This window comes from Neomonachus schauinslandi, chromosome 1 (assembly GCF_002201575.2).
Source record: "Neomonachus schauinslandi chromosome 1, ASM220157v2, whole genome shotgun sequence".
NCBI lineage: Eukaryota > Metazoa > Chordata > Mammalia > Carnivora > Phocidae > Neomonachus > Neomonachus schauinslandi.
Window position 1 is genome coordinate 181171711 of NC_058403.1, and position 24275 is coordinate 181195985.

At 50.8% G+C, this 24275-nt stretch overlaps 1 protein-coding gene across 2 annotated transcripts in view; it reads left to right on the top strand.

The window, feature by feature from the left end:
* Positions 1-24275, top strand: part of LRIG1 (leucine rich repeats and immunoglobulin like domains 1) — a 111371-nt gene that overhangs the window by 53750 nt on the left and 33346 nt on the right. For both annotated transcript variants that reach the window (XM_021695031.2, XM_044921238.1), the window contains 2 exons: positions 20981-21118; positions 23419-23562. In XM_021695031.2, coding sequence (XP_021550706.1) covers positions 20981-21118; positions 23419-23562 — 282 coding nt within the window. The remainder of the gene's footprint in view (positions 1-20980; positions 21119-23418; positions 23563-24275) is intronic.

Consider the following 24275-nt stretch of genomic DNA (forward strand, 5'->3'; position numbering starts at 1 on the left):
CTCAGTCTCCCATGTGAAAGGAGCTGGCCCCTGCCCATATCAACAGTCTCCTTCCAAATGGGACCATTTCCTCCTCCTCCTCCCCCTCGCCCACTTCCTGCAGGTGGCTTCTGTAATCCACTTACCACTGGGGAAGCCTCAGGAGCGTGTGCACCTAATCCGAAAATGGCTGGCTTGACTTTGACCCGCGTGGTGACCTTGCAGAGAAGGCAGGGCCTATTATGTCTGCTCACACCTGGGAGCCATTTCCAGCTTTTATAGCCCAAGTGGAAGAAATGTGTTTGCATTTATGCCGGGCCTTCCTTTTGTAAGGTCTGTCATTGTTGGGTGTTAGGGAGGGAATGTGAGATTCACCCTGCTTATTCAAAGGCACGGGTTCTGCAGGATAGAAGAGTTTACTCATTGTATTGAGTCACACAAGATTGCTGTTTCTTTGTAGTTCAGAAGTGATCAACACATCAGCTGTCTCGGGGCACCTGGGTGGCTCTTCGGTTGTGGGTCCAACTCTTGGTTTCGGCTCAGATCATGATCTCAGGGTTGTGGGATCGAGCTCTGTGTTGGGCTCCTTGCTCAGCACCGAGTCTGTGTGAGACTCTCTTCCCCTCCCCCTGCTCCCGTGAGCTCTCTCTCTGGAATCAATCAATCTCTTAAAAAAAAATCAGCCACCTCTTAGGGCTCCACCTTCCGAGATGAAACATGGCAGTAGTCAGTGTATGTGGTTCCCTGACGTGGGAAGGCATTGTCCTACGTGCCTTCATGGGCCTCATTTCATTGTAGTGTCTCTGCGGTCCCAGGAGACAGCATAGGGTCTCTTTTAAGTTCCTTTTGCAGATGAGGCACCTGAGGCACAGAGAGGGCCAGAAACCTGTCTGAGGTCACACAGGAAGTGGCAAAGGTGCGTCTCGATTTCTGTCCACCTTTGGGGTTTGTACTCACTGTCTAAAAGGAAGTATGTGGCCTGGGAGGGTGTTGTAATCTTAAGTGCTGACATATCAAGTTGTGTTAGGAGGGGAAGCCTGCGGGCGGTGGCCAGAGGGTGTGGATGTAGCTCTGGTAGAGGGTCTCTCAAAGCTGAGGGCGTGCAGGCTCGTGCCTCAGCAGTGTTGCCCTCAGGTGAACCTACTTTGGGCAGCCCTGGGGTGATGGCCATCAGCTGATGCAGAGTGACCAGAAGCCCTCCTGTCACCCCGAGATCACACCCGCGGGTTAGTTATTCTGAGCTGACGCTGGGCGTTCGAGGGAAACTCCGTTTGTCTTCAGGTTTCTGCAGAGCCAGACACGTGGCACGCTCGTGCCAGCAGCCTCTCGGAGAGTGGAGACCTGCCCTCGAAGACCTCACTTCCAGCTGAAGTCCTGCGCCACTTCCTCATTGCCTGGACGCCTTTCAAACCCAGACAGCTGAGATAAAGGTGCCAGTTCGTGGTTCGTTCTGTCCAAGTCCTTTAGCCAGGACACAGAAAAGTGTGTGTGAAGGCTGGTAGCAGGCCGCTGTGTGGCACACAGGGGGTGGCCGCCCTTGAGGCCCCTGGTCTCTGCTCAGCTGAATGGATGGAGAGTGTCTTTGGGGGCTAAGAAACATTTTATTGTCGGGAGGGACCTGAGAGGGCTGCTGGGAGACGAGCTTGTAGAGACCCAAGCTCCCTCCCCAGACAGCTGTAGGAAAAGGCAGGTGCAAACGGGTCTTTCCAGCTTACCTCCATATCTGCGCCGTAGAGCTTTTTACGGGGAGGGCTAGTTCTGCAGAGTGCTTAAGAGAAGGCTCCAGATCGCACGATCTCGGTGTAAGCCTGCCTTCACCCTCGCCCTTGCTGTGTTCTCTTGGCCTCACTTGGCTTACTCCTACAGAGGGACTTGCTCATATTGAACACCACGTGTGCTCAATGCAGTGTGTGCTGTATAGTGAACGTGCGCCGAGTGGGAGGCACTGCTTAGACCGACCACTCTGCACGGAGCACCCTCTGGCGTGGACGGGGCTGGCCTGATTCTGCCACTGTGTTCTGAGGGGCTTTGGTGGCCGACCGGGGCACAGGCAATATTTGCAGCCCCTAAAAACAGACCTCATTTGCAGATACCCATTATGGGTCAGTCACTCTCTGGTGATCTAGTGGAAGTTTATAGATCATCCCCGTATTTGTGCGTGTGCAGGCCCTTAGCTCGCTCTTAGGTGAATTCCTGGTGGGGGACTTCTGGAGTGAGTAGAGGCGTTGATGTCTCTCCTCTCCTTGCCCGTTTCTTTACCTGGGGTCGGTGCAGCAAGCCTCCGAAACACTAAGCAAATATCTAAGCAGGACTGTCATTCTTGGCTGCACGGTAGAATGACCTGAAAAACAAAACAAACAAAAAACAAAACAACAAAAAAACCTAGATGCTCAGGCCCCATGCCAGGCAAGTAAATCAAACGCCTGGACAGCGGGGTGGGGGTGGTGGTGACGGGGACACTGGGCACAGGTCCTGCTGTTTTTTTTTTTTTGAAAGCTCCCCAGGTCATTTCGATGTGCAGCCCAAGTTTTCATGAGCCCAAGCTGGGTGATTGCAAGTAAAATGTATTGTCCCCCCCTCTCCTTCTCTCTCATACCTGTCACTGAAAATACCCAGGCTCCCCTGCCTTCCTGCCCTGCGCCCCCCCCCCTTTTTTTCTTTTCTTTTTCTGCTCCAGGTGGAGGGGAAACATTGTTAAAGGCTGACCTTCAGTTTAGCACTTAGGATTCTGGGATCCCCGTTAGAGGTTTTCACTACTGATTTAATTGGAAGGCACTGTGAAGTTAGCCACGTCATGACTCGGAAGCTGCATTGCCTTTGGGGTGCATGGGGGCGGGCCTCGGGTCTGCTTGGACGTGCCCACCTCATTTGGTGATCGCGGAACCTGACTGTGGATTTGCCACCTAATTTGGGTCATTTGTTTGCTCCGAAAGGCGGCACACTGGACCATCTCTCACCTGCACTCCACCTGTCAGAGAAGTCCTCTTCAGATGGGGGCAGGGGGACCCTCTTCATAGTAAAATGATAGGCAAAACTTATTTCAGTCTCTTTAAAAACCTTGTGCTTTGTAATTCCAGAAGTAAGACTTCGCTCTTCTTTTTAAAAAAGAAAATCTATGAATAGGAGCTGTAGAAAGGTGGAGTCCCCTCTGATCCCGCTCAAAAGCTGTACTGGGATACAGCAGGATTCTAGCGCTAACGTTGAGTTTCGATGATCGTGTGATGTATGTGATGGGGTTTTGTGAGGGTCGTGTTTGGAATTGGCCCTTCCGTAAGCCAGAAAGAATAACTAGAATTTTGGAAATGAGGGGGAAGGATTCCCTGAGACTTTTTAGAATGTGGTTTTTGTTCCAAATTGAGTGTTTTCTTTTTTTATAAGGAGAAAAACCGTGGTTATCAGCACACACCGTGAAGTTTTTTTTTGCCTCATAATTTTTATTTTGTTCTGGAAGTCCGAGTGAGGACCAGCCGTCCCAGGGGCCCCCCTCCTCCTGGCCTTGCCGGCAATATGATCCACCCTTTTACCCCCAACGGCTCCTCCCAGGCCAGGCTGGCCCTGCTCCTCTCGCTCATCCTCCAGTGTGTGTTAACAGGACTTCTCCAGCAGTTCTGTGGTTCCACTTAAGAGTCCAGTACCTGTCTTCACTTTACCCGTTACCTGAGAAAGCGCTCAAACTCCTGAGAGACTCAATACATTGTCTAGGGAGATGGATTCAGAAAGCAAAGTACTGTTGCTGATTATGTCTGTTGTGGACATAATCAGATGGGTTTCCTGTGTGAGGTCAAGGTTCATCTTCTCCCTGCCTTGGTGGCCTCATGGGTCACCTCTGGGAAGAGAAAGCAGGTTGGTGAGGATCCCCCCTTGCCGCTCCTTTGGCTGCTCCTTTGTGGGCATTTTAGCAGACAACCTTGGTCCATTCTCTGCCCACCTCTAGCTGGATGTTGCGGTTTAGGATAACTCGTCTGCTGGCAGGAGAAGGCCCCTCACCTTCCTCTTGTCAGGACGTCACCCAAACAAGCACATCCTACCTCTTGACCCCAGAACGCACGCCATTCTGCAGGGGGATGGGTGCTGGCCCCCGGGGTTGAGGGATGGGGAGGAAGCATCCTTTCTTTGGGTGCACATGGCCTCCCCCTCATCAGCTCCAGTATTGTTTAGAGAGGAACCAGTATCCAGCCACTTGACTTCCAGCCCTGACTCTGCCAGAGACCCTGCCGCAGGGTCTTCCAAGTGTCCCCTGTCCTTTTTTGGGCTGCTGTTCCCTCATCTGTAAGAAAAGGGTCTGGTTCTCTCTCTGCCACCTTGAACCAGTGTCCAGAATGCACAGGGCCGCTTCCTCTCCTGTCCGCCTGTGGGACCTAGCTGTGGGACCCTGGGTTCCTGGGAGAGGCTCAGCTGGTGCTGAGTTCAGTCCAGTGGGCCCACTGAGCACCGTGTTGAGAAGTCTGCTTAAATGATGTGAGGGTTAGCACTCTAGCCGGCTCCTGATGTCCACTACCAAACCCCGGACCTGTAGCCTGTCTCTCCAGGGGGCTCCTCGTGACCTTGGCTCCCAAGATGCCCAGACTCAGCCCTTCTCTTCCCTTTCCCATTCCCTTCCCACGGGACCACAGGGAACTCCAGCCTCACCCATCCCCACTCCACACCTACCCCCAGGGAACCACCTGCCTTATGGCTGCCCTGCAGTCAGTGTTTGGTGAGCAAATGAAGGAAGCATCCCTTTGTGGCTTTCCCATCCAATTGCTAGAGTCTCAGCTCTTGCAGATTTGTCCTGGAGTCCATTTCTTCCTCCTTCCTGCCTTGACCTTTGCATGGAACTGCACAGGGGGAAAGCTCCCACAGACTGTGTCTCTGGATTCTGTGTCTTGTCACCGTGGTCTGAAATGGCTGCTCCTGGCCTAGCCGCCTCCCCCACACTGGTCCCCTCTGTCAGTGCACCCATCACATCTCTGTTTTTTTCCTTGACTCCAGTATGCAGTTTTTGGACATGGGGGGGTTGGGGTAAGGGGGGGTGATGATACTGCAGTCAAATACACCTTTTTTTTTTTTTAATAGTGGCTGCAACCTGTACATGTTTGAGTGAATAAATAAATGAAGGATTAAATAGGTCAGTCCAAGAATAAGTGATTGTGGGGCATGGGGCAGATACTGGGTAGTTCTAGACATTTATCATCAAGATGAAGGGACCAACTTGGGACAAGTAATAACAGAAGTGGTCTCTTGGGGGCTCCTGAGGGGCGTGGCTCTTTCCGGCCAAGGGGTAGGACTTCGTTTTCCTGATTTGTTGACAGACTGGGCAGAGTATTACAGGAGAGAAGATGGAGCAGAAACTCCTGCGTGGCAGGCAGTGTGCCTTAGAGGGACGAGGGCGGGCCCTGTGGGCCCTGGCCCTTAACCCAGTTCCCCCCGAGTAGTAACATTTTATAAAACTTTTGCAACTAGGATATTGACATTCGCTTGTCTAGGTTGGAATCCTTATCTTGCTGCTTTCTAGATATGAAATGGCCTCCACCCTGGTGCGTGGGCGTCTGTTCACCTGTGAGGGGCCAACAGGTGGTTTGGGGAAAGGCTTTCTCCAAAGTGAAGCTGGAGAATCATGGCAGGTCCCTCCATGCCTCCAGCCCATCCTGACTACTTGTCTGAGTCAGTAAGTTCAGAAATCCCAGCGTTAGAGATAAGCAGGTTTCTTTGCTACAGGACATGTCAGAGCCTTTAATAATGCGGGGGCAGGGCACAGTACAGTGCAACCCCCCCCCTGCAGCATGTGTTTGTGGGGTGAGTTGCATTATGTAAATTTACCAAATGCAGAATCGAGCAGAATGAAAGGTAGCTTTATTGGAGCCCTTGTTGATGCCTTTCCTTTGCTGGACTGCTTTGGGAGTCTGCAAGGGCCCACAAGGGGGGATATGTGCAGATATTCCAGAAGTGTTTCATGGAAGTCCTCCAAAGCTAGTTTCCAGGGATGGTGCTTTGGGAATCTCCTGTGTGGTAGTGCAAGTTTGACCTGTGTCTAGGTGTGGACGCCTTGTGAGCCCTGCTGCTTAGCCAGACAGCGCTGGGGCTCGGCTGCACTGGGGGGCACTGGACTAAGTGGTCACTGCTGAAGCTCCAGACAGGGGCCACGCTGGTCTTCTAACAGGCTTTATCAACATCCCCCTTCGCACTAGGAGTCCATACCCCTTTGTCCTTTCCTCAGCAGTGGAAAATAATGAAGCAGTTCATGCTTATCCCTGGATTTCGGAAATCCGACAGTGCCCAGCAGTGTTTGGTGCTTGGCTTTCAGAATACAGTCCTACCAGGTACGTTTCTGCTGGTTTGGAGGAAAAGGTGGAGACCAAAAGAGATAGCAGATTGGCTGATTCCACCATGAATTCTTCCGGGGCCTGTATCTGATTCCACAAGGAATGTCATGACTGTTTTTTGGTGTGTTAAACTTGGTATTTTTGAGATAATTGTAGATTCACATGCAGTTTAAAAAAAAAATAATAATAATAATGTAGGAAGATTCTCCTGTATCCTTAACCCAGTTCTCCCCAGTAGTAACATTTTATAAAACTTTTGCAACTAGGATATTGACATTGATACAGTCAAGGTATAGAACATCTCCATTCCCCAGAGAGATCCCTCATTTTGCCTTTTGAAGCCTCCCCATTTACCTTCTGCCGCCACACCCTGGGCAATGTCTGATTTGCTCTCCATATATATAACTTCCATTTAAAGAATGTGATATGAGTGGATTCACACAGCATGCAACCTTTTGGGACTGGCTTCCTTTTAGGCAGCATAATTCCCTGGAGAGTCATCTAGGTTGTTGGGTGTATCAATAGTTGCCTTCTGTTGTAGAAAAGTACTCCATGATATGGGTGTATCACACCTTGTTGAACCATTCACCTGTGGAAGGACCTCTGGGGTGTTTCCACATTGGGCTGTTAAGAATAAAGCTGGTATGAGCATTCACATGCGGGTTTTTGAGTGAAAGTCAATTTTCATTTCTCTAGGAGGTATGCTGTAGAGTTGCTGCATCATATGGTGTGTTGAGTTTTCTAAGAAACTGCCATACTTTTCCAGCGTGGCTGAACCATCTTGCATTCGCACCAGCGGTGTATGAATGATTGGGTTCTCCACATGTGGCCAGCATTTGGCAATGTCGTGTCTCTTGCCCATTTCCTAATTGGAATCTTTGCTTTTTATTGTTGTTTTCAGAGTTTGTTTTGTATATATATACACACATACACACACTGGATATATATATACTGGTTCTTTGTATGTGTGGTTTGAAAGTATTTTCTCCTGGTCTATAGCTTGTCTTTTCATCACAAGAGGACGTTTCCCAAAGCAAATGTTTCTAATTTTGATGAAGTCCAGTGTATTAATTATTCCTTTTTTGGTTTGTGTTTTTAGTGTCAAGTCGAAGAACTTTGCCTAAGTTTAGATCCCAAAGATTTTCTGCTGTGTTTTCTCTAAAAGTTTGTAGTTTACATCTTATATTTGGATCTATGATGGTAGGTTTGGTTTTGTTTTTGTTTGTTTGTTTTTTATTCCCTCGAAGCAAAGAAGAAAATCGAAACCTTGGTTTCAAGAAAGAAACCGAGCAAGTGTTGCCTCCTGCAGGAAGCTACATCGAGCAAGGCGAGGGGATGGTGTGGTTGTGGGTGCAGAGCAGGGCTACTCAGGCGGAGCCACTTTGATGTTATAGCAGGTCTTATCATTTTCAGGGTAGCTAAGAAAGACTGCATCATAAGGCCAGCTCCTTAATCCTACCGTACACATCCTTAACCCTCCCCAAGTACAGTCAGATCCTACGTTGAAGGCTTGGGAAATTGTGTGCTAAGAGAGATCCTAAATCATATGACCGGGAGATCAGAAGTCTTCTAGATGGGGCAGGAAGCGGGCCTGGCTTTATTTTTAAAGGCACATCAGTGGTGTCACTCCCAGAGGGGAGAGGGTCTTGTCTTGGAAACTGCAGCCAAGCGCGGAAGTAGCCTCCTCCTCTGCTGGGACCGCAGAGCTGCCCGGAAGCTGGCATGGGAAGCGCCGGGAATGTTTCTACTGCCAGCAGAGGGAAGGTTCCTTCTGTGGCCCTTGAGGGGATTTCAGGGGCACCCTGGCACCCACAGACCCGTCTCTGTCCTCGTAACCACAGGCTGTCTGATAAAGCTTCTGGGGCCTCTTCCCTCCAGAGAACAGCACAGCCTGGGGTCAGAGGAAAGCAGGGCTCACATGCTGGTTGGGCGGCCGACCCCAGTCCAGGACCTTACCTCTCGGAATCTCGCCTAACAGGGGCCTTCTCTGGTGTGGTAGAGAGCAACGGGTGAACAGGTTCCTGCTCGCTGGAGAATGCCCAGTTTTGTCTTGTCCTCCTGAACTGCCTGAGGAACTAAGAGCTGCTCTCACCCGTTCAGGGACCGCTCCGGTAGAACTAGGGGAGGGCTGGCTGGGCCCTGCAGCAGCTGTGTGCTGACACTGCGGACTGAGGGTCTGGGAGGCCCGTGTGTGCCTGTGGAGGGGCGTGGGCATGCACAGTGGCCCATCACAGGATTTATGCCTCCCCGCCCCCCCCCCCCCCCCCGAGTATGCAGAGTTGGGTCCACCCCTGATGGAAGCACAGATGGGGGATGTGGCCTGGGGGTGTGCCGACAGGAGGTGGGTGGCACGGGGCACTGTCCAGAGAGGTCCTGTTGCCCAGGAATCCTTCTGCCTCCTTCCGTTATGATGCAGGTACCACATACAGAGGAGGAGAGTGGGCTGTCTGGGTTCCGGTCCTTGCTGTACTGCTTCTTGCTGCATTAACCTTCTAACTCCTCAGCATCCCCGTTTGTAAAAGAGGGGGGTAGCAGCATCCATCTCTTGGGTAGTCCTGAGGATTCGGTGAGCTAGGCAGAGCTGGGCTTCTGGGAGGCACTCACCGAATGTTCCATTTGAGACCCCTCTTCCTGCTACTATGGCCCCTGCTACTCTGGTTCCATGTCTACTGAGAAAGAAGTGGGGTGTGCCTGCTTGGTGGGTAAACGGGCGAACGGCAAGGGGAGGTTCTGCTGCCCTGTGTAGCCCAGGGAGTGTTGGAACCACTTCTCGGAGGCTGCAGAGGCCCGAGGGCACCATTCCAGCTCCAACTACAAAGGCTCTTTGAAGTTTTTACCACCTGGAGCCGGCTGTGTGCCCTGAGACTGCGAGGATTTGAGGGGTCCGTGAGGAGACTCTGGGACCCTGCAGCATCCCTGCCTGGAGATGAATGTGTGCCTGCTGAGTGGGTGGAGCCCCTGTGGATGGTGGCCCTTGAAGAAAGGCCACCGCCACTCAGGCCGGCCCCTCGGCAGCGTTCACCCCAGAAGGCCCTCTGCCTCCGGGCTGTCACACAGGCCAGGCGTTTCTGCACTGAAGGAGCAAGTCCCAAAGTTCACACTGAATGCAACTCTAAGGTTGCACTGACAGCTTTGTAAAATAACAATTTAATTTATTTACGTAATAAGCACATGCAAATAATATGCAAAAGAGAGGAGAGGAGAAATTCTGTCATCCTCATACTAGGTCCGGGACAAACGCGTTTCCTACCTTTTTTCTGCGGGCGTCTTTGGGAGAGTGGCAGTCGTGGGAATCGGTCAGCAGCGCACCCTGCCTTTCTCTCTAGATCGTGGTGTGGACGGGATCCTGAGTGCAAAGTACTGCTCAGTGTCCGAGGCTGAAATGGCAGCCACTGGAACGTTAGCTCTCCTTCGGAAATTTTGAGTAAGGTTCCACTTGCAGGTTTCCCCGGCTATCTGAAAGAGGAGTGTTCCTAGGAAACTTTTGTAAGCCAAACTGGTGTACAGCAAAGACGCAATTACCATTCTGTTGAAGCAAAGATCATCTCCGGGTTTCTGTAGTGCAGCAGCGACTGGTGCTGATGTAGGTAGGTCTTCCCTAAATACGAAGTGGTGTAACTCCGACTTTGGGACAGTGAGGGAAACCCGTGTACAGGTCCTGGGTGGTGAGGTCTCCCAGGGGCACAAACGACTGTGGCTAGTGACAAAGCCTACTGGGGTCTTAGATTCACAGGCGACCTCCCCCCGCTGCCGACCAGCACGCACCGTGGAGAGGGGGTGCTTGCTGGGTGCCGTGCAGTAGCTGTATCCTGTCACGTGGCAGGGAGAGGGGGCCGCGTGCACCCTGCCCTCCCGGCGTCGAGTCGGCAGTTTGAGGACCACCCATTGTAGCTTCGTCACACCCTTCTGAGAGGAGCACAGTGGACACCCCTTGTTGAAGGTTTCTGGGCTTGGAGCCTGGCCTTGATCCTCACCACTGCCATCTCTCCACCTTGCCTACCTTGCTCTGCCAGCCCCTCAAGTCTGGGAGGATCTGTGCTACCAGCTCATCGTTAGGCACGCGGGTTCTCTTCCCTGCTCCCCTCGGGGGACCGAGCCCAGTGGGCACAGACGCGTGGAGCTTGCAGACGGCAGCGAGGAGCAGTCAGGCGAGCCCGGTGCGTTCGTGCGGCATCCCCGGGCTCCCCGATAGTGTCGGGGACTGCAGTGCCACGGGACGCCGCCTGACAGCCTGCCGCTCTGCGGACTTCCCGGCGGGGCCCCTTGTTTGTGAGGGCTCCAGGGTGCCGGAGAGGAACACCAGCTGTGTGCAGGGTGGCAGCCTGCCAGGGCAGGGGAGAAAAGGAGAAGAAAACAAGGATGTATTGATGGATTTAGGGGAAGATAAGGCCGAGGGAGAGAACTGAGCGGCCATGGTAGCCTGGACCAGTAAAGAAACACTTTCGGCTTTCCTGACCCCGGGGGTGCCCTGTGTAGATGGGAACTTCGAGTGGAAGGGGCTCATTGTTCTCGGCTTTCCGAATCTTGGCTCAGCCTGGTGCCGCTCTGCCCTGCTCAGATGCCAGAATAGGTCACCTTGCAGGGTCATGGGACTGACTCTCCAACACGCTGGCCAATCCCTAGAGTCCCGGCCCATGTTAAAACGGCACAGCCTTTCTCCCCGGGGAGTGCAGTCCAGGTGCGGCTTGTAGGTCTTCCTGAGGTCACTGGTGTCCGATAGGCACTCCCTGAGTTGAATTCCTCATCACCCCTTCCCCCTGTGGCCAAGGGATGACGGGGATCTTGGGTAGGACTGCTCCTCACTGCTGCCAGGCGTGGAAAGGGCAGACTGTTGGCCGATGCACGGTAACTCCGGCTAATCAGTGAAGGTCTGGGGTTTGGGGTTAAATTGGGGAAAATGCACAATTAACCTAAAAATCCACTTCGTTTGGCATTTTCTTTTCAATATGACTGCTTTTCTACCTAATAAATTCTAGGCTAAACCTTTAATTTCTTTTTAAAAAATTTTTAATTGGATGGTTGGTCTTGCCTCAGTATTTTTTTTCTGAATAACGTTCCTTTGTTCAGGTTTGCGGTGGTGAATGTGGGAGACTGAACTTAAAGTTGTAATTCATGTGTTTATTCAACAAATATTTATCGAGCACCATTTATGTTCCAAGCCTGGTTCTGGGTGCGAAGGATATGGCAGTAAAGAAGATTGGCTCAAAATTCTAATTACATTCTAATGATGTAATGACCTCGGGACTACTTAATACCTTAGGAGGCTTTGTTTTGATCTGTTTATAATTAATAGACTATTAGAGCACTTTTAGGTTTACAGAAAAATTGAGCCGAGAGTACAGAGACTTTCCGTATACCGCTTTCTCCAGTTTCCACTATTAACATTTTGCACTAGTGTGGTAAATTTGTTAGAATGGATGGGCCAGTATTGATACATTATTAACTAACCCCATAGTTTATGTTAGGGTTCACTGTTGTGCATTCCTTGGGCTTCCACAAATGTTTAATGACATTTATACACTATTACAGTATCGTTCAGAATAGTTTCACTGCCCTAAAACCTTTGCTCCACCTGTTCATCCCTCTCTCCCCGGAACCCCTGGCAACTACCGATCTTTTTACCAGCCCCCTTGTTTTGCCTTTTCCAGAATATCCTATATTGGAATCATAGAGGAGGTGGCCTTTTCTGATTAGCTTCTTTGACTCAGCCATGTACCCCTCCTTAGGAGGTTTTCTTTTTGTTTGTTTGTCCATCTTGGAATGGAATGCAGAACCCTGGTAGTTGGGATGGGGATTCTGACAATTTACAGTCATTCATGGGCTGGGTCACTCTAGACGTCACAGAACCGTGGTGGCTGACGCGACCATGTGTAGCTTCCCTGTTCCCAATCATAGGCTTCCAGCTTGCTGTGTGTAAGGGTGGGGGAAACCAGTGGGCTCTGCTGCATCGAGCTGCCTGGGGCCACCCACTCCCAGGGGATGGGACATCACGTCTCCTTTGCAAGGAGTTAATCAGAACAGTTCGTTGAAGACCCCAAGGGGAGAGTGACCCTAAAGGAAGTGAAGGGGTCAGGAGGTTGGTTGACACAGCCCGGTCCTGCCTTCGGAGGGGCTGACCCCGCCTGCTGGAGGCTGTTTATCCCGCCACTGGGCTGCTCTTGTTTTTTATTCGATCTCCACCTGAATAAACAGATCCGGAACGTCATCTGCAGTCAGGCTGAGAATCTGCCAAAATTCCCCAGGGAACTGATGATTCACCAGCAGCAGTGAGGAGGAGGAGGAGGAGAGAGAAAGAAACCCTGCGTATTCTGATTCTCATTTCCTGTCCAGCAAACAACCTAGGCTGGGCCGTTTCTGAGGCATCACTGGTTTCTTGGAGCAAATTGTCAATTTATGCAGTAGAACAGATGGTTTTGGTTTTCATTCTTAAGGTGAACGAATGTGAAGCGGGCTCGTGAGGGGGTGAGGTTTCGGACTGTCATTCTGGGAGGCAGAACGTTTCTTCTCAGTGGCCTAGGAGTGCTCAATCCTTCTTTTTGCAGCCTCCTTATCTTCATATTTCAAGTTGCTCATGGTGTTGATCCTGGTACATGAGGTACATTATTTCTTGCCAGTTTGGGACTTGGAATTATTTTTTATCCTTTCCTTTTTTGGTGCTCATTTGGCCCCCATTTAAAATACTCTGTTGGACACCTGAACAAGATTAGACTGAGCTTGGCCATGCTCTGTAGCCCCAGGCTGTATTCCTGATGCTTTTTGTGGAGGGACAGGTGCAGGCCGAGGGACATGGGAGGGTGGTGGCCTCTGACAATGTGGTTGAGTGAAGCAGCAGGGAACATTGCACTTGGATCAAATGGCTTTTCAGACACATTTCACCTCTGGGGAATTTGGTTTAAAAGAAAACGAGCAGTGTCGTCTGAGGCCAAACAGATGTATGCCCCGTGATTGCGCATCGGCGCTGCGCCTGGACGTAGATGCTGGCCCCAGGTGCATGCAAATAGGCACCCAAAGATGCACGCACAACATGTGTTCATAGCTGCGGTTGTTGCAGTAACCCAAACTGGAAATGACTCAGTGCCCATCAACAGTAGAATGAACAGTCAGCTGCTGTATACTGTATACAGTATCATACGGCGATGAAACGGAATTAATGACAGCTCATGCAACAGCACGCGTTGATCCCATGAGCAGAAGTTGAGTGAAAGTAGCCGGATACTGAAGAGCCTGTCTGAAGCAAGAACATGTGTATAAAACACAAAAGTAGGCAAGATTAGTCACGGGTGGTAGAACGGAGCTGTTCCCTTTGGGAAGAAGAACCGCTGGGAGAGGGACAGGAAGGAGGCGGCACCGTTCTGAATCGCGATTTGAGCGGTGGGTACGTGGGTGAACAGACGTGGTACAAAGGCATTGAGCTCTGCACTTACAGTGAATGCCCTTCTCAGTAGGCCTGTGATATTGCCATGAAAACATCTGCAAACTAATACAACAGCCGCCTCCACGGGGCCATATGGCCCCTTTGGTAGTGCTGTAGTATTCAGCAAAGGAGAAACGATTTTCTTCATCTGTGTTCTTGAAATGATTAGCATCTTCTGGCGCTTGCCGTAATACAGCCAACCCCCTCAGGTAGGCATCAGGACCTCTGCCCTGCACTGAGTTTTACACTACATCAACAATAACGGGGTCGCCTTCTGTGGGTTCCATGTATGGGCTACAAAATTACCCTGTAGCCCCAGGCAGCCCTGAAGGGTGTGTGCGCTCCTTCATTCTGGTTAGACTTTGGAGTGCCTGCTGTGGGGGCTGCAGGTGCTGGGGAGCAGAGCCATAGAACAAATTCTGGGGCAGCACAGGATGGGCCAGGTACGAGGTGCTTCTGGTGCTCCGAGCCGGCAGGGTGTGGAGTGTAAGGATGCTCGGCAGGATCACCGTGGTGAGTGCAGGGCAGAGGCTGTGGGCAGGTGTATGACTCCCCCCCCCCCCCTCCATCTCAGGGCTAGATTGTTTCTTAGCCAGAGGTTCAAACAAAGCAAGGTCTGGGGAATTTGAATTTTGCTGATTTTGTTAAGTAAGACCTTTTGAAAGTTTGATATTGAGATAATGTGGAAGACACGCTGTTACTAGTGAGAACCAACACTCTGGGAGTTGACAGTGTGGATTTCTGGGAGTCACCATAATTCTCTGGAAGAGCTGCAGGGCGTACCTGCTTCGATGTGAGGACTGTGCGTTGGCCGACTTCAGTGTGTTTGCCTAATTAGAAGAATTAAAAGGAATAAGGATAAATAGTGAGGATCTCCAGTCTCTGTAAGATCACCCTGTTTGCCTATCTTCTCCACTGGCTCTGGTCAGAATCCTGGGTTGTCTTTGAGGGCCATAATAATGATGAAGACTTAGGTCCCACTTCCTGAAGAGGTGGAGAAGACACCGGTGGGAAGGATTCTAAGCAGTGATGCCTGACCTGGGCACTGAGGGACAACGGGAGGGGTCTCTGCTGTAGGAGGCGGGGTGCCGTTTTGCAGGTAGTTAAACCAGATGCAGAAAGTGACTTACAAACAGTTCCAAGGCTGCATCAGAGCTAGAATTAGAATCTGGGTGACTCCCCCCACCAACCCAAACTGGTTGCTGTAGTGTAGACCAGGGGTCAGTAAACTATAGGCAGTGGGTCAGATGTGGCCCACAGCTTATTTTTGTAAATAAAGGTTTACTGGAACTCATTCATTTACGTATTGTCATATTACATTCCATCAGAGTTGCGTACTTGTGACAGAATGCGTGACACACAAAGCCTAAAGTACATACTATCAGGCCTATTATAGAAGACGTTTGTTGACTCCTTGTGTAGACAATAGGTGCATAATTTCAGGAACCAGCTGTAATCCATTTGACCCACCTTGACCCTGCTTCCTTTGATCTCCTTTCCCTTTCTTTCTGGCTGTTGTCAGTGACATGAGATCTTTTCCACCACCAACGGGAGTACCTTGTAAATGAGGCTTTCACAGACCCATAGTGGAACAATCACTTACGATAAAAAGTTCTAAATGTTGGTTTCAAATACCTCTGTCTGTTTTACTGTCCAATTTAACATCGGCTCTGAAAATGTAGCCAAGTGGAGAGAGCTTATCTTGCCTGCCCTCCGCCTTTGAAGACTGATTTTATTTTTGAAGCCTTTAACAGGTGTTGGTTTTTTTTTTTTTTTTAAAGATTTTATTTATTTTTTTGACAGAGAGAGACACAGTCAGAGAGGGAACACAAGCAGGGGGAGGGTCAGAGGGAGAAGCAGGCTTCCTGCGGAGCAAGGAGCCCGATGCGGAACTCGATCCCAGGACCCCGGGATCATGACCTGAGCTGAAGGCAGACGCTTAACCGACTGAGCCACTCAGGCGCCCCCAGGTGTTGGTTTAATAGACTTGCGCCGTATTAAGTTCTCGCCCCAGAGGACCTCCTGAGGAGTAAACCGACACTGGGCGGAGGCGAGTAGCCATGATCCACCCTGCACCTTCGGCAGCCCCACAGCCACAGAACCATGATGATTTAGTTCAGTGGCAGACAGGCTGGGCATCCCTCTGCAGCTCTCCATTCCCTAGGAAGAAAGGTAGCTGTTCCTCCGTCAAATACAGGTCCTTAAAGACATGATCTCAAAGGAACTACTCTTTCCATCCAGGATATCCATGAGTAAGAACTTGAGCTTCCTCTGCCTTGTTGCCGAGGTGGGCCGCACAAAGCCCTCTGCAAATTTGCTGCTCACGCACGCCTCCGGGAAGCTGGTACAAAAGCGAGGCCTAGCTGAGGCCAATTACACAGACCGCTCTGAGGTGACCAGGAAATAGCCAGCTAGCATTCAGACCTAGCCAAGCTATGCTGAAGGTTTATGGATTGAATCCAGGACAGTGTCCTTAAAATTCTGCTGGGAGAGCCTCTCAGAGGGCATGTCGGATAGTCCTGCTCCCCTGAATTTGCTTTCTGGTTCCTCTTCTCAGCTGTGTGACCTCAGAAGAATCCCAGCAGATCTCTAAGCCTCAGTGTCTTCAGCTATCAAGTACAGAGAATAATAGTACCTACCTCTTTAGATTGCTGTACAATTTCCCTGAGGTTTCGCCCAGGGCCTGCTGCATAAAGGTGTTATTGGTCAGCTGTTGCTAAAAAGAACTTGAACAAGGATCCAGAAGTTATAAAGATAAGCGTGGGCCTTCTTGGGAACGGGACAGTTAGTTACGTTAAAGGAGAGACCTGATGACCACCTCCACGCTGCACGCGGCATTAAAAGCATGGACAGTTTCTTGAAAGTGGACCGCCTGATGGACTCAGAGCAGCAAACATATGTTCACAGCTGTCTACTGTCAAGGGGATAGGAGGGCTTCCCCTGAATGCTGGCTGTGGGCTCTGGCCTTTATGGATGGGTGTCTGGAGTGGGTGTCTTGGATGGACCGACTTCCCCGGATGGGATAGGGCAGAGTGTGGTGGGCTGGGGCCAGGGTGAGTGCACGTAAGCCATGCTCGCTGCGGGAGTGAGGAGGGGAATGTCCTGCGGGTGGTCGGGGACCCAGCAGGTCTCTAGCTGTGGAGTCCCGCAGACGCTTTCGTCTGGAATTTGCTTTGAGGCGCAGCTACCCACTTCAGCCCAGTCTTCCAGGGGCTGGGTGTGACACTCTCCAGTTGGAGCACACTTCTTTCCTGCACCAAGAGAAGACTGAGAGCTCTGAGTCAACGCTTTTTTCCTGAGAGAGGAGTCAGGCCTGCCTGCTTGCACTGAAATGTGGCAGAGGGATGGGCAGGAACCAGACATTCATTAATTTTATTCATTTATTCTTTTGCCAGAGCACCTCCCACAAACCAGATCCTGAGCCTGGCTCTGAGGATACAAATATGACTAATAAAAACAAGAACTGGTTTAATAGAGCAACTGCTTTGTGTCGGGTCCCATCACCCATGGGGCAGAGGAACTTCACACCTCGCTTTATAGATGAGGCTCCTCTTGAGGTTCACACCTGCCAGTTGCATCACTGAGATTTGAACCCCGGCCAGCAGGGCAGTGCTCCCGACATGCTCTTCTGTGCTGTGCCCGGTGTCAGCGCAGGAAGAACCCTGGCCCTGGGGCGGAGTGGCCACGGTCCACAGGGCTGTCTAACACGGGGTGACTCTTGCTGTGTGTCGGGGCTGGGGTGGGTAGAGTCCACGGGCACACAGAAGCGTGTGGTCCGTTTTCCTGAGTATGGAACTTCAGGAAGAATTGGATCAGGGCTTTGGGCTAGAGTGAAGAGCAGGGAGACCAGTCCAGTGGGGAGATGGCTGTACCCCCCCTGGGCAGCTGGGACCAGCAGTGTTGGAGCCCCGAGGACCTGGGGAGCCACTGCAGGCTACGTCTCTTGTGTTTTCTGAGCAGCCCTGCCTCAGGGCCATGGGCGCTCTTTCTTTCCCTCACGCTCTCAGACTGAACTCCTTTGCATGATTTTCTTCTGCTTAAATGCTGGCAAGTCCCAAATCTGTGAGATTCAGAAATTTAACCTGTATTCATTTCTTATGAATCATTCAGCACATATTTATTGAGCACCCGTTACATGCTTCACACTGTTCGAGTGCTTGGAGACACATTAGTGGGCAGAACAGACTGGTCTCTCCTTGAGCCACAACCTGGTGGGAGAGAAGGTGTTAGACTAGAAATAAGTTATTACTGGATATACCAGGTGATAATTAGAGCTTTTGAGAAAAATAAAGCAGGTGAAGGAGTGGAAAGTGTGTGTGTGTGTGTGTGAAAGAGAGAGAAAGAGTGAGAGAGAGATGGGGAGGAGGAGCCTGTGGGTTCAGAGAAGCTGGCCAGGTGTGCTTATATCTCTTTGAGATCTGCTTTCAGTTCTTTGGGATATACAGCCAGAAGTAGTACAGCTGGATCATGTGATATTTACTTTTTTGAAGAACCACCAGACCATTTTCTTCAGCATGGCGCCGGGGTTCCCATTTCTCCACATTCTTGTCCACCCTTGTTTTGTTTTTAACAGTAGCCATTGTATGAGTGTGAGGTTAGTGATGTTGAGCATCTTTCCTTGTACTCACTGGCCATTTGTATGTCTTCTTTGGAGAAACATCTGTTCAAGTTCTTTGCCCATTTTTTTTTTTTTTAAGATTTTATTTGTTTATTTGACAGAGAGCGAGAGCAGGAACACAAGCGGGGGGGAGGTGGGAGAGGGAGAAGCAGGCTTCCTGCTGAGCAGGGAGCCCGACTGGGGGCTCGATCCCAGGACCCTGGGATCATGACCTGAGCCGAAGGCAGACGCTTAACGACTGAGCCACCCAGGCGCCCGCCCATTTTTTAATCGGGTTGTTTGGGGCGGGTGGTTTGTTGTTGTTGAGCTTTAGGACTTCTTTATATATTCTAGATATTAGTCTCTTATCAGATATGTGATTTACAAATGTTTTCCCCTGTTCCTTGGGATGCTTTAACAGGATCTCTCTGGTTACTGAGTTGGGAGCAGTCCATAAGCCGACAAGGATGGAAGGCGTGGCCACTAGCCTGCTAACCGGGTTACCTCTGTAGACTAGAATCTTCAGCATCACTGTTTGATGTAGCTCCCAGCTGTCCTCTTCAGATCCCCTGGGCCCCTCTCTTACTCTTCTCTTGTGTCTGTCCCTGTGTGGTGCTCTCCCTCTCCTGGACTGTGGTGACATGGAGTCCCTACTCCCCAGGTTGACCGGGGAGGCGCTCTGCCTGCCCTCCCAGCTCCCGGCCCATGTCTTCTCTGTGTCGGCCTCCTGCCCCTGGCGCTGGCCCCCACAAACTGCTCAGGGCACAGAATTCACTGTTCCTGGAATCTGTTCCAGATTCGTCCCTTATGCCTCTGTCATCCTCACTCCCACGCTCGGTTGTGGGAGGACTTGCCTCTTTGACCAACTGAGGAAGTCTACAGCACGTGAAAGAGCCCCATGCTCATGTCAGCGTCTTTCCTCCAGAGTGGGCCTGGCACACCCAGCGACCCAGAACACGTTTGAGTCCATGAATAAACAAAAGACAAAGAAAGGTAGAAGATGAAAGGCAGAGACAGAGGAGACAGATGAGGCGCCATGGGAGAAGCGGTGGGGGGGGGGGGGCTCGCAGCTGTCCCGTGGCCCCTTCCTCTGTGTCTGGTCCCGTTTTTCATGACTTGGGGCCACCAGTGCTGCTTGCCTGCTTTTCTCAGATCCTCTTTTCCTGGTTCCCCGGTCGTGCATTCACAGTTCCTGGATGAGGCTCAGCACTGTGGCCTTTATTTCTTGTTCTTCTTTTCCCATACTTAACATAATAAAGGTCTTCTTTTTTCCTTTTTCTTTTGGAGTCCCAAAACTGAAGAGACCATCTTTATTAAGAACATAATAAAGAACTCAAAGGAAATCGCTTTGGGGGGGGTGGGGAGGGGATGTGAAGGGAAAATTGGCCTTTCATTCTGGGGAGACTTCCCCATGTGTGGAGTTGTGCCTTTGTAAATGGATTTTTGGGTTCAGGGCCCGGGAGAGTTGTGAAGAAAACAAAGGAATGGACAGGCAGCCCCAGAGCTTCTGGGAAAGAGAGCCTTGTTTATGCCTGTTGGAACCGATTTGGTCAAGTGTTTGTTTAAAAGAGATGCCACTTGGTAAGCGACGCCTGGCTTGTGTTGTGTTCAAGAATGCTTTGATTGGCTGGGGACCCTGACACTGTTGACTCAGAAACTGGCCCAAGTGAGCGCCTGGAACCAGAGGCCCAGCACTGCCACCCAACAGATTCTGAAGTATCTGAATATTGGGATTAGGGCTGCTGTGGTTTGAATCTGCCTGGTGGAGCCAAACCTACAATGGGGGGTGGGGGGGCGGGTGCCCCCCAGCTTCGGTTAGCATTTGTCGTCTTTCTCCTGGTTAGTAAATACGGGTTGGTCGGTTAGGCTGGGGGCTTTGCAGAAAGATGACTACAGGTGTAACTAAGTCATGGTGGTAAAACACCTTTCTCAGACAGGTGTTAAGCCCTCTGAACGCTTAGGTTAACGTCGGCTTTCATGTGGTTTCGGCTGGGTGATCCATGTCCCTGAAGGGCCCATCTTCCATACGAGGAAATGAGGAGCAAAGCTATGGGTGGGTGGGGGAGAGTCAGGAGGGTCCAAGGATTTAATTCCAGGCAGACTGAGCACCAAGTTCCTGTTCCCCTCAGGTTGTCAGAAGTGTGTCATTAAAAAAAAAAAAAAAAAAAAAATCCCTTGTGCCTGTCTTCATGCCTGGGAAACCATGAGGTGTGTCATGATGCATTAAGTTGGATTAGACCTGAACTCTGGGCTCTGGTGCCTGCAGTCCCATACATGATGGGGCTGGGCTCTGTTCTGAAGGTTCTAGATGAGAACGGCAGCTGGAACTGGCAGATTCACCGGGCACATTCTTTATGGGAACACGCACTGGTGAGTTCTGAGTTCTGATCTCAGTGTTCTCAGCATGGCATTCATGACCCCTGCATTCTTGTCCTTGGGGAGGGCAGCCTAGGCTTTGAACTTGGGCAGACAAACTAGTGGCTGCCAGAAAATTCAATATTCTCTGTAGCACCCAGCCAGCAGGTGATAACTCTGCGGAAAGAAGAACGGGAGGCCTCATGTGAAGAGCGCCACCACTTTTGAGAATTGTCTGCATCAGCTAGGGAAGGAGGTGTCTGAAAGAAACGGCGGGGAGAATGTTTCTTGGCAAAAAGACACGTTCGAGTGCCCTGCCTTTGTGTGTTTCAGGCAGCACAATAAGATCCGCAGTGTGGAGGGAAGTCAGCTGCAGACTTACCTTTCCTTGGAGGTGCTGGACCTGAGCTCGAACAACATCACGGAGATCCGGAACACCTGCTTTCCGCACGGGCTGCACCTAAAGGAGCTGTAAGTGCCCTACGCTGCCGTCGGCCCCCGGTGTGGACGCAGAGTGCGTGTTTCCCTCCCCACCGTGCCCGGGCTGAGTCTGGGGGAGCTGGGCATGCGCCTTCAGCTCCCCTCGGCAGGGCAGAGGGCGGGGGACCCCAGTCCACTGTCTTCTGTTGGCGCATTTGTAGAGCATTTCCTCATCGAGCAGCATTAGTCTGACTGCAGGGGTGGCTGCTGAGGCAGGGAGAGGCAAAGGAGTCTCCCAGACCTGCCACTTGAGAGGGGCAGCTAGCCCTCGAGTACAGATGCAGCTTGAGTACGAGGCCTGGGTTCTTCCTCACTTCCTGGGCTGCCTGGCAGGAAAGCCAGGAGAGAAGGTTCAGGGGTACTTAGCAAATGGCCCCGTGGGGAGGCCTCCCTGCCGAGGCTTAACCGGTACGTGTGGATCTTTGTGGCACCACCTCCTGAAGCCTGGGATGGGGGTTCTTCAGGAGGCACGGACACCCTTATGTGGGTTCCCAGGACCTCGTAGATCTCTGTTGGTCTGCGTCCCCTTCACCCATCCTAACAGCCCTTCTCACACCCAATGGGTGGGAGCAGGGAGGAAGAACCATTCAAACCTGTTGAGCTTACTGCTTGTTGGTAGAAAAATGTTGTTTTGGGGAAGAAACTAAAAACCCAGGCTCCAGAGACATCTTCAAATGACATGTGAGTTTTCATTCCCTGCGTCATTACTGATCCTGAGTCATTTTGGGGCTCGTTCATGAGGCTAGTTTAGGGGTTGTTTTGACCCCTCTGTTCAGGGAGGCCAAGGCCTGGCACGTGGATTTTCCAAGACCCCAAAGAGGGGGAGCGATTTCTTTCTTAGGTTGCATCACGACACCAGAATTGGAAACGGGAGGCCCTGGCTTTTGTTATGTCAGGATGACAGTGCTGAGCCCCCACGCAGGGCTTTCCAGAGGTGTCCACTTGCCACCTGGCACTCCCTTGCTTGGGACAAAGAAACCGGCAAGCACTGAACTGAATGGCAGTGACCTCTCTCTGCACGAAAGCAGGAGGGACTTTTTATTTTGGCGGCTCCTGGCCCGTGTATCTCCATCACACAGACTGTTCTTCTTTAATGCGGAGTGTTAAGAACAAACAGTCCAAGCCCGTTGGCATGGAATCCTCATGTGCCCTGTCCTGGGCCGCTGCCTGACAGGCGAAAAATGCCTCATCCCCTTCCCGTCTCCGTGGAAGCAAACTCTCTCTGGTCTTTTCCCTTTTTGTTTTAGCCACAAAAAGCAGCATTGGTCCAGGGAAGGCGGAAGAAAAGAGGTAGTACTGGTAACTTCTGATAGGAATAACGTATTGTTCTTCCCTTTTCTCTGTTTTTTCTTCTTTTTATTAGTTGATAGAATGTCCGTTTTGAGGAGAAGTGCTCTTCACATACGTAATCCTATGAGTGGACATCCCATTAAAGAATTGCTTGTTGTCCAGAGGGACCCTGTGCAGGTCTCCTTAACTAGTGTTTCTTTGATACACTTCAGATGATTAAAATGAATTGGCTTATACACATTTATAGGAGTGTGTGTGTGTGTGTGTGCATTTATAGATCTATATATAAAAAGTTGTATAGTGAGATCCACTTTAATATTTAAGGCTGGTGGGGCGCCTGGGTGGCTCAGTCAGTTGAGCATCCGACTCTTGATCAGGTCATGACCTTGGGGTCATGGAATCGAGCCCTGAGTTGGGTTCCCTGCTCAGCAGGGAGTCTGCTGGAGATTCTCTCCCTCTGCCCTTCCCCCACCTTGTGCACTCTATCTAAAATTAAATAAATAAATAAATAAATAAATCTTTGAATAAATAAAAATAAATAAAATTTAGGGTTGTTTCCCTAAATTAATAAATCCGTTCTGACTTTGCCTGGAGGTTGACCTTCTGATTCCTAGGGCTTTTCTCACCAACTCTGAACACTCACTCTTGGTTCGTGGGTGTTGAGGGAATCCTGCAGGTAGCTCTGGAGATGGCCCCTCCGCACGGCCTGGCTGGACTGTGAGGGTGCTGGGGTGGAGGTCAGTGACGTTGACCCCACCCTCCAGTGGAAGGCAGCCACAGTGTGCTCTGAGCTGCAGTGAGCCTTCCATCGAGGCCTGAGGGGATGGTCCTGACACCCAAGTTTCCCGGCTCCCCCATCTAGGACTAAAGATGATAAATGTGTCATCAGAAACCCGTCCCTCTGGTGTGTTTTAGCTTTTTCCCCCAACTCAGCCAGCGTCTGTAACAGAATGAGGAAAGCCCCCTACTGACCACTACGTTCTCTGTCCTTACCATTCCAGCAACCTGGCAAGCAACCGGATAGGCACCCTGGAGTCGGGAGCATTTGATGGTCTGTCACGGTCGCTGGTAATGCTTCGCCTGAGCAAAAACAGGATCACCCAGCTTCCAATGAAAGCATTCAAGTTACCCAGGCTGACACAACTGTAAGTATAGAAACCTGCACTTTAATTAAGGTTAGCCAAACTTTATGGAGGCCAGATTGCCCCATGGACCTCGTTCCAAGAGCGACCCCTTCCTCACCCCCCCTCTGTGAGGCTCTGCATAAACTATCATTAATGGCCCTATGGTGACACCTAATAAAAGCAAATTAGGAGCTGGGTCTGGTGCCTGTGGGCTGCCTCAGGTTGTGGAGAAATCAAGATCCACTGAGGATCTATACGCTCGTCCTCATTGGCACTTTCCAAAATGAAATGAGGAATCCTGCTGGTTAGCTGATCCTGGCTAATGCTTAGGCTGTGTGGGTTGGGGTATTTATCTTAGGGGTTTCGTGCGTGTGTGTTTTAAAGTTCTCATAAAATCTGTACTGTGGGCATTATGGTGTCCAACACTTTTTGAACAATCTGAGAGAAAGTTAGTGTAGCCAGAGGTAGAGGTAGTGAGCAAGAGGGGGGCCATCATCTTCCTGATAAATACTACAAGGTAGTTGGTTTGGTGTTTTGTTTTGTTTTTTAAGAAAGGATTTATTTGTTTTGTTTTTTGATATCCAAGGCAGAGTGCACTCTTAGGATGGCACAGAGTTTGGATTTAAGAAAACCTATTTCCTGGAACCCAGTGGATCATTTGCTCCCCGGTTTTTTGTTTTCCTGTGTCCTCATTGTCTCAGAAGAGGAATCTCAGGAAAATAAGCCAGTATGGG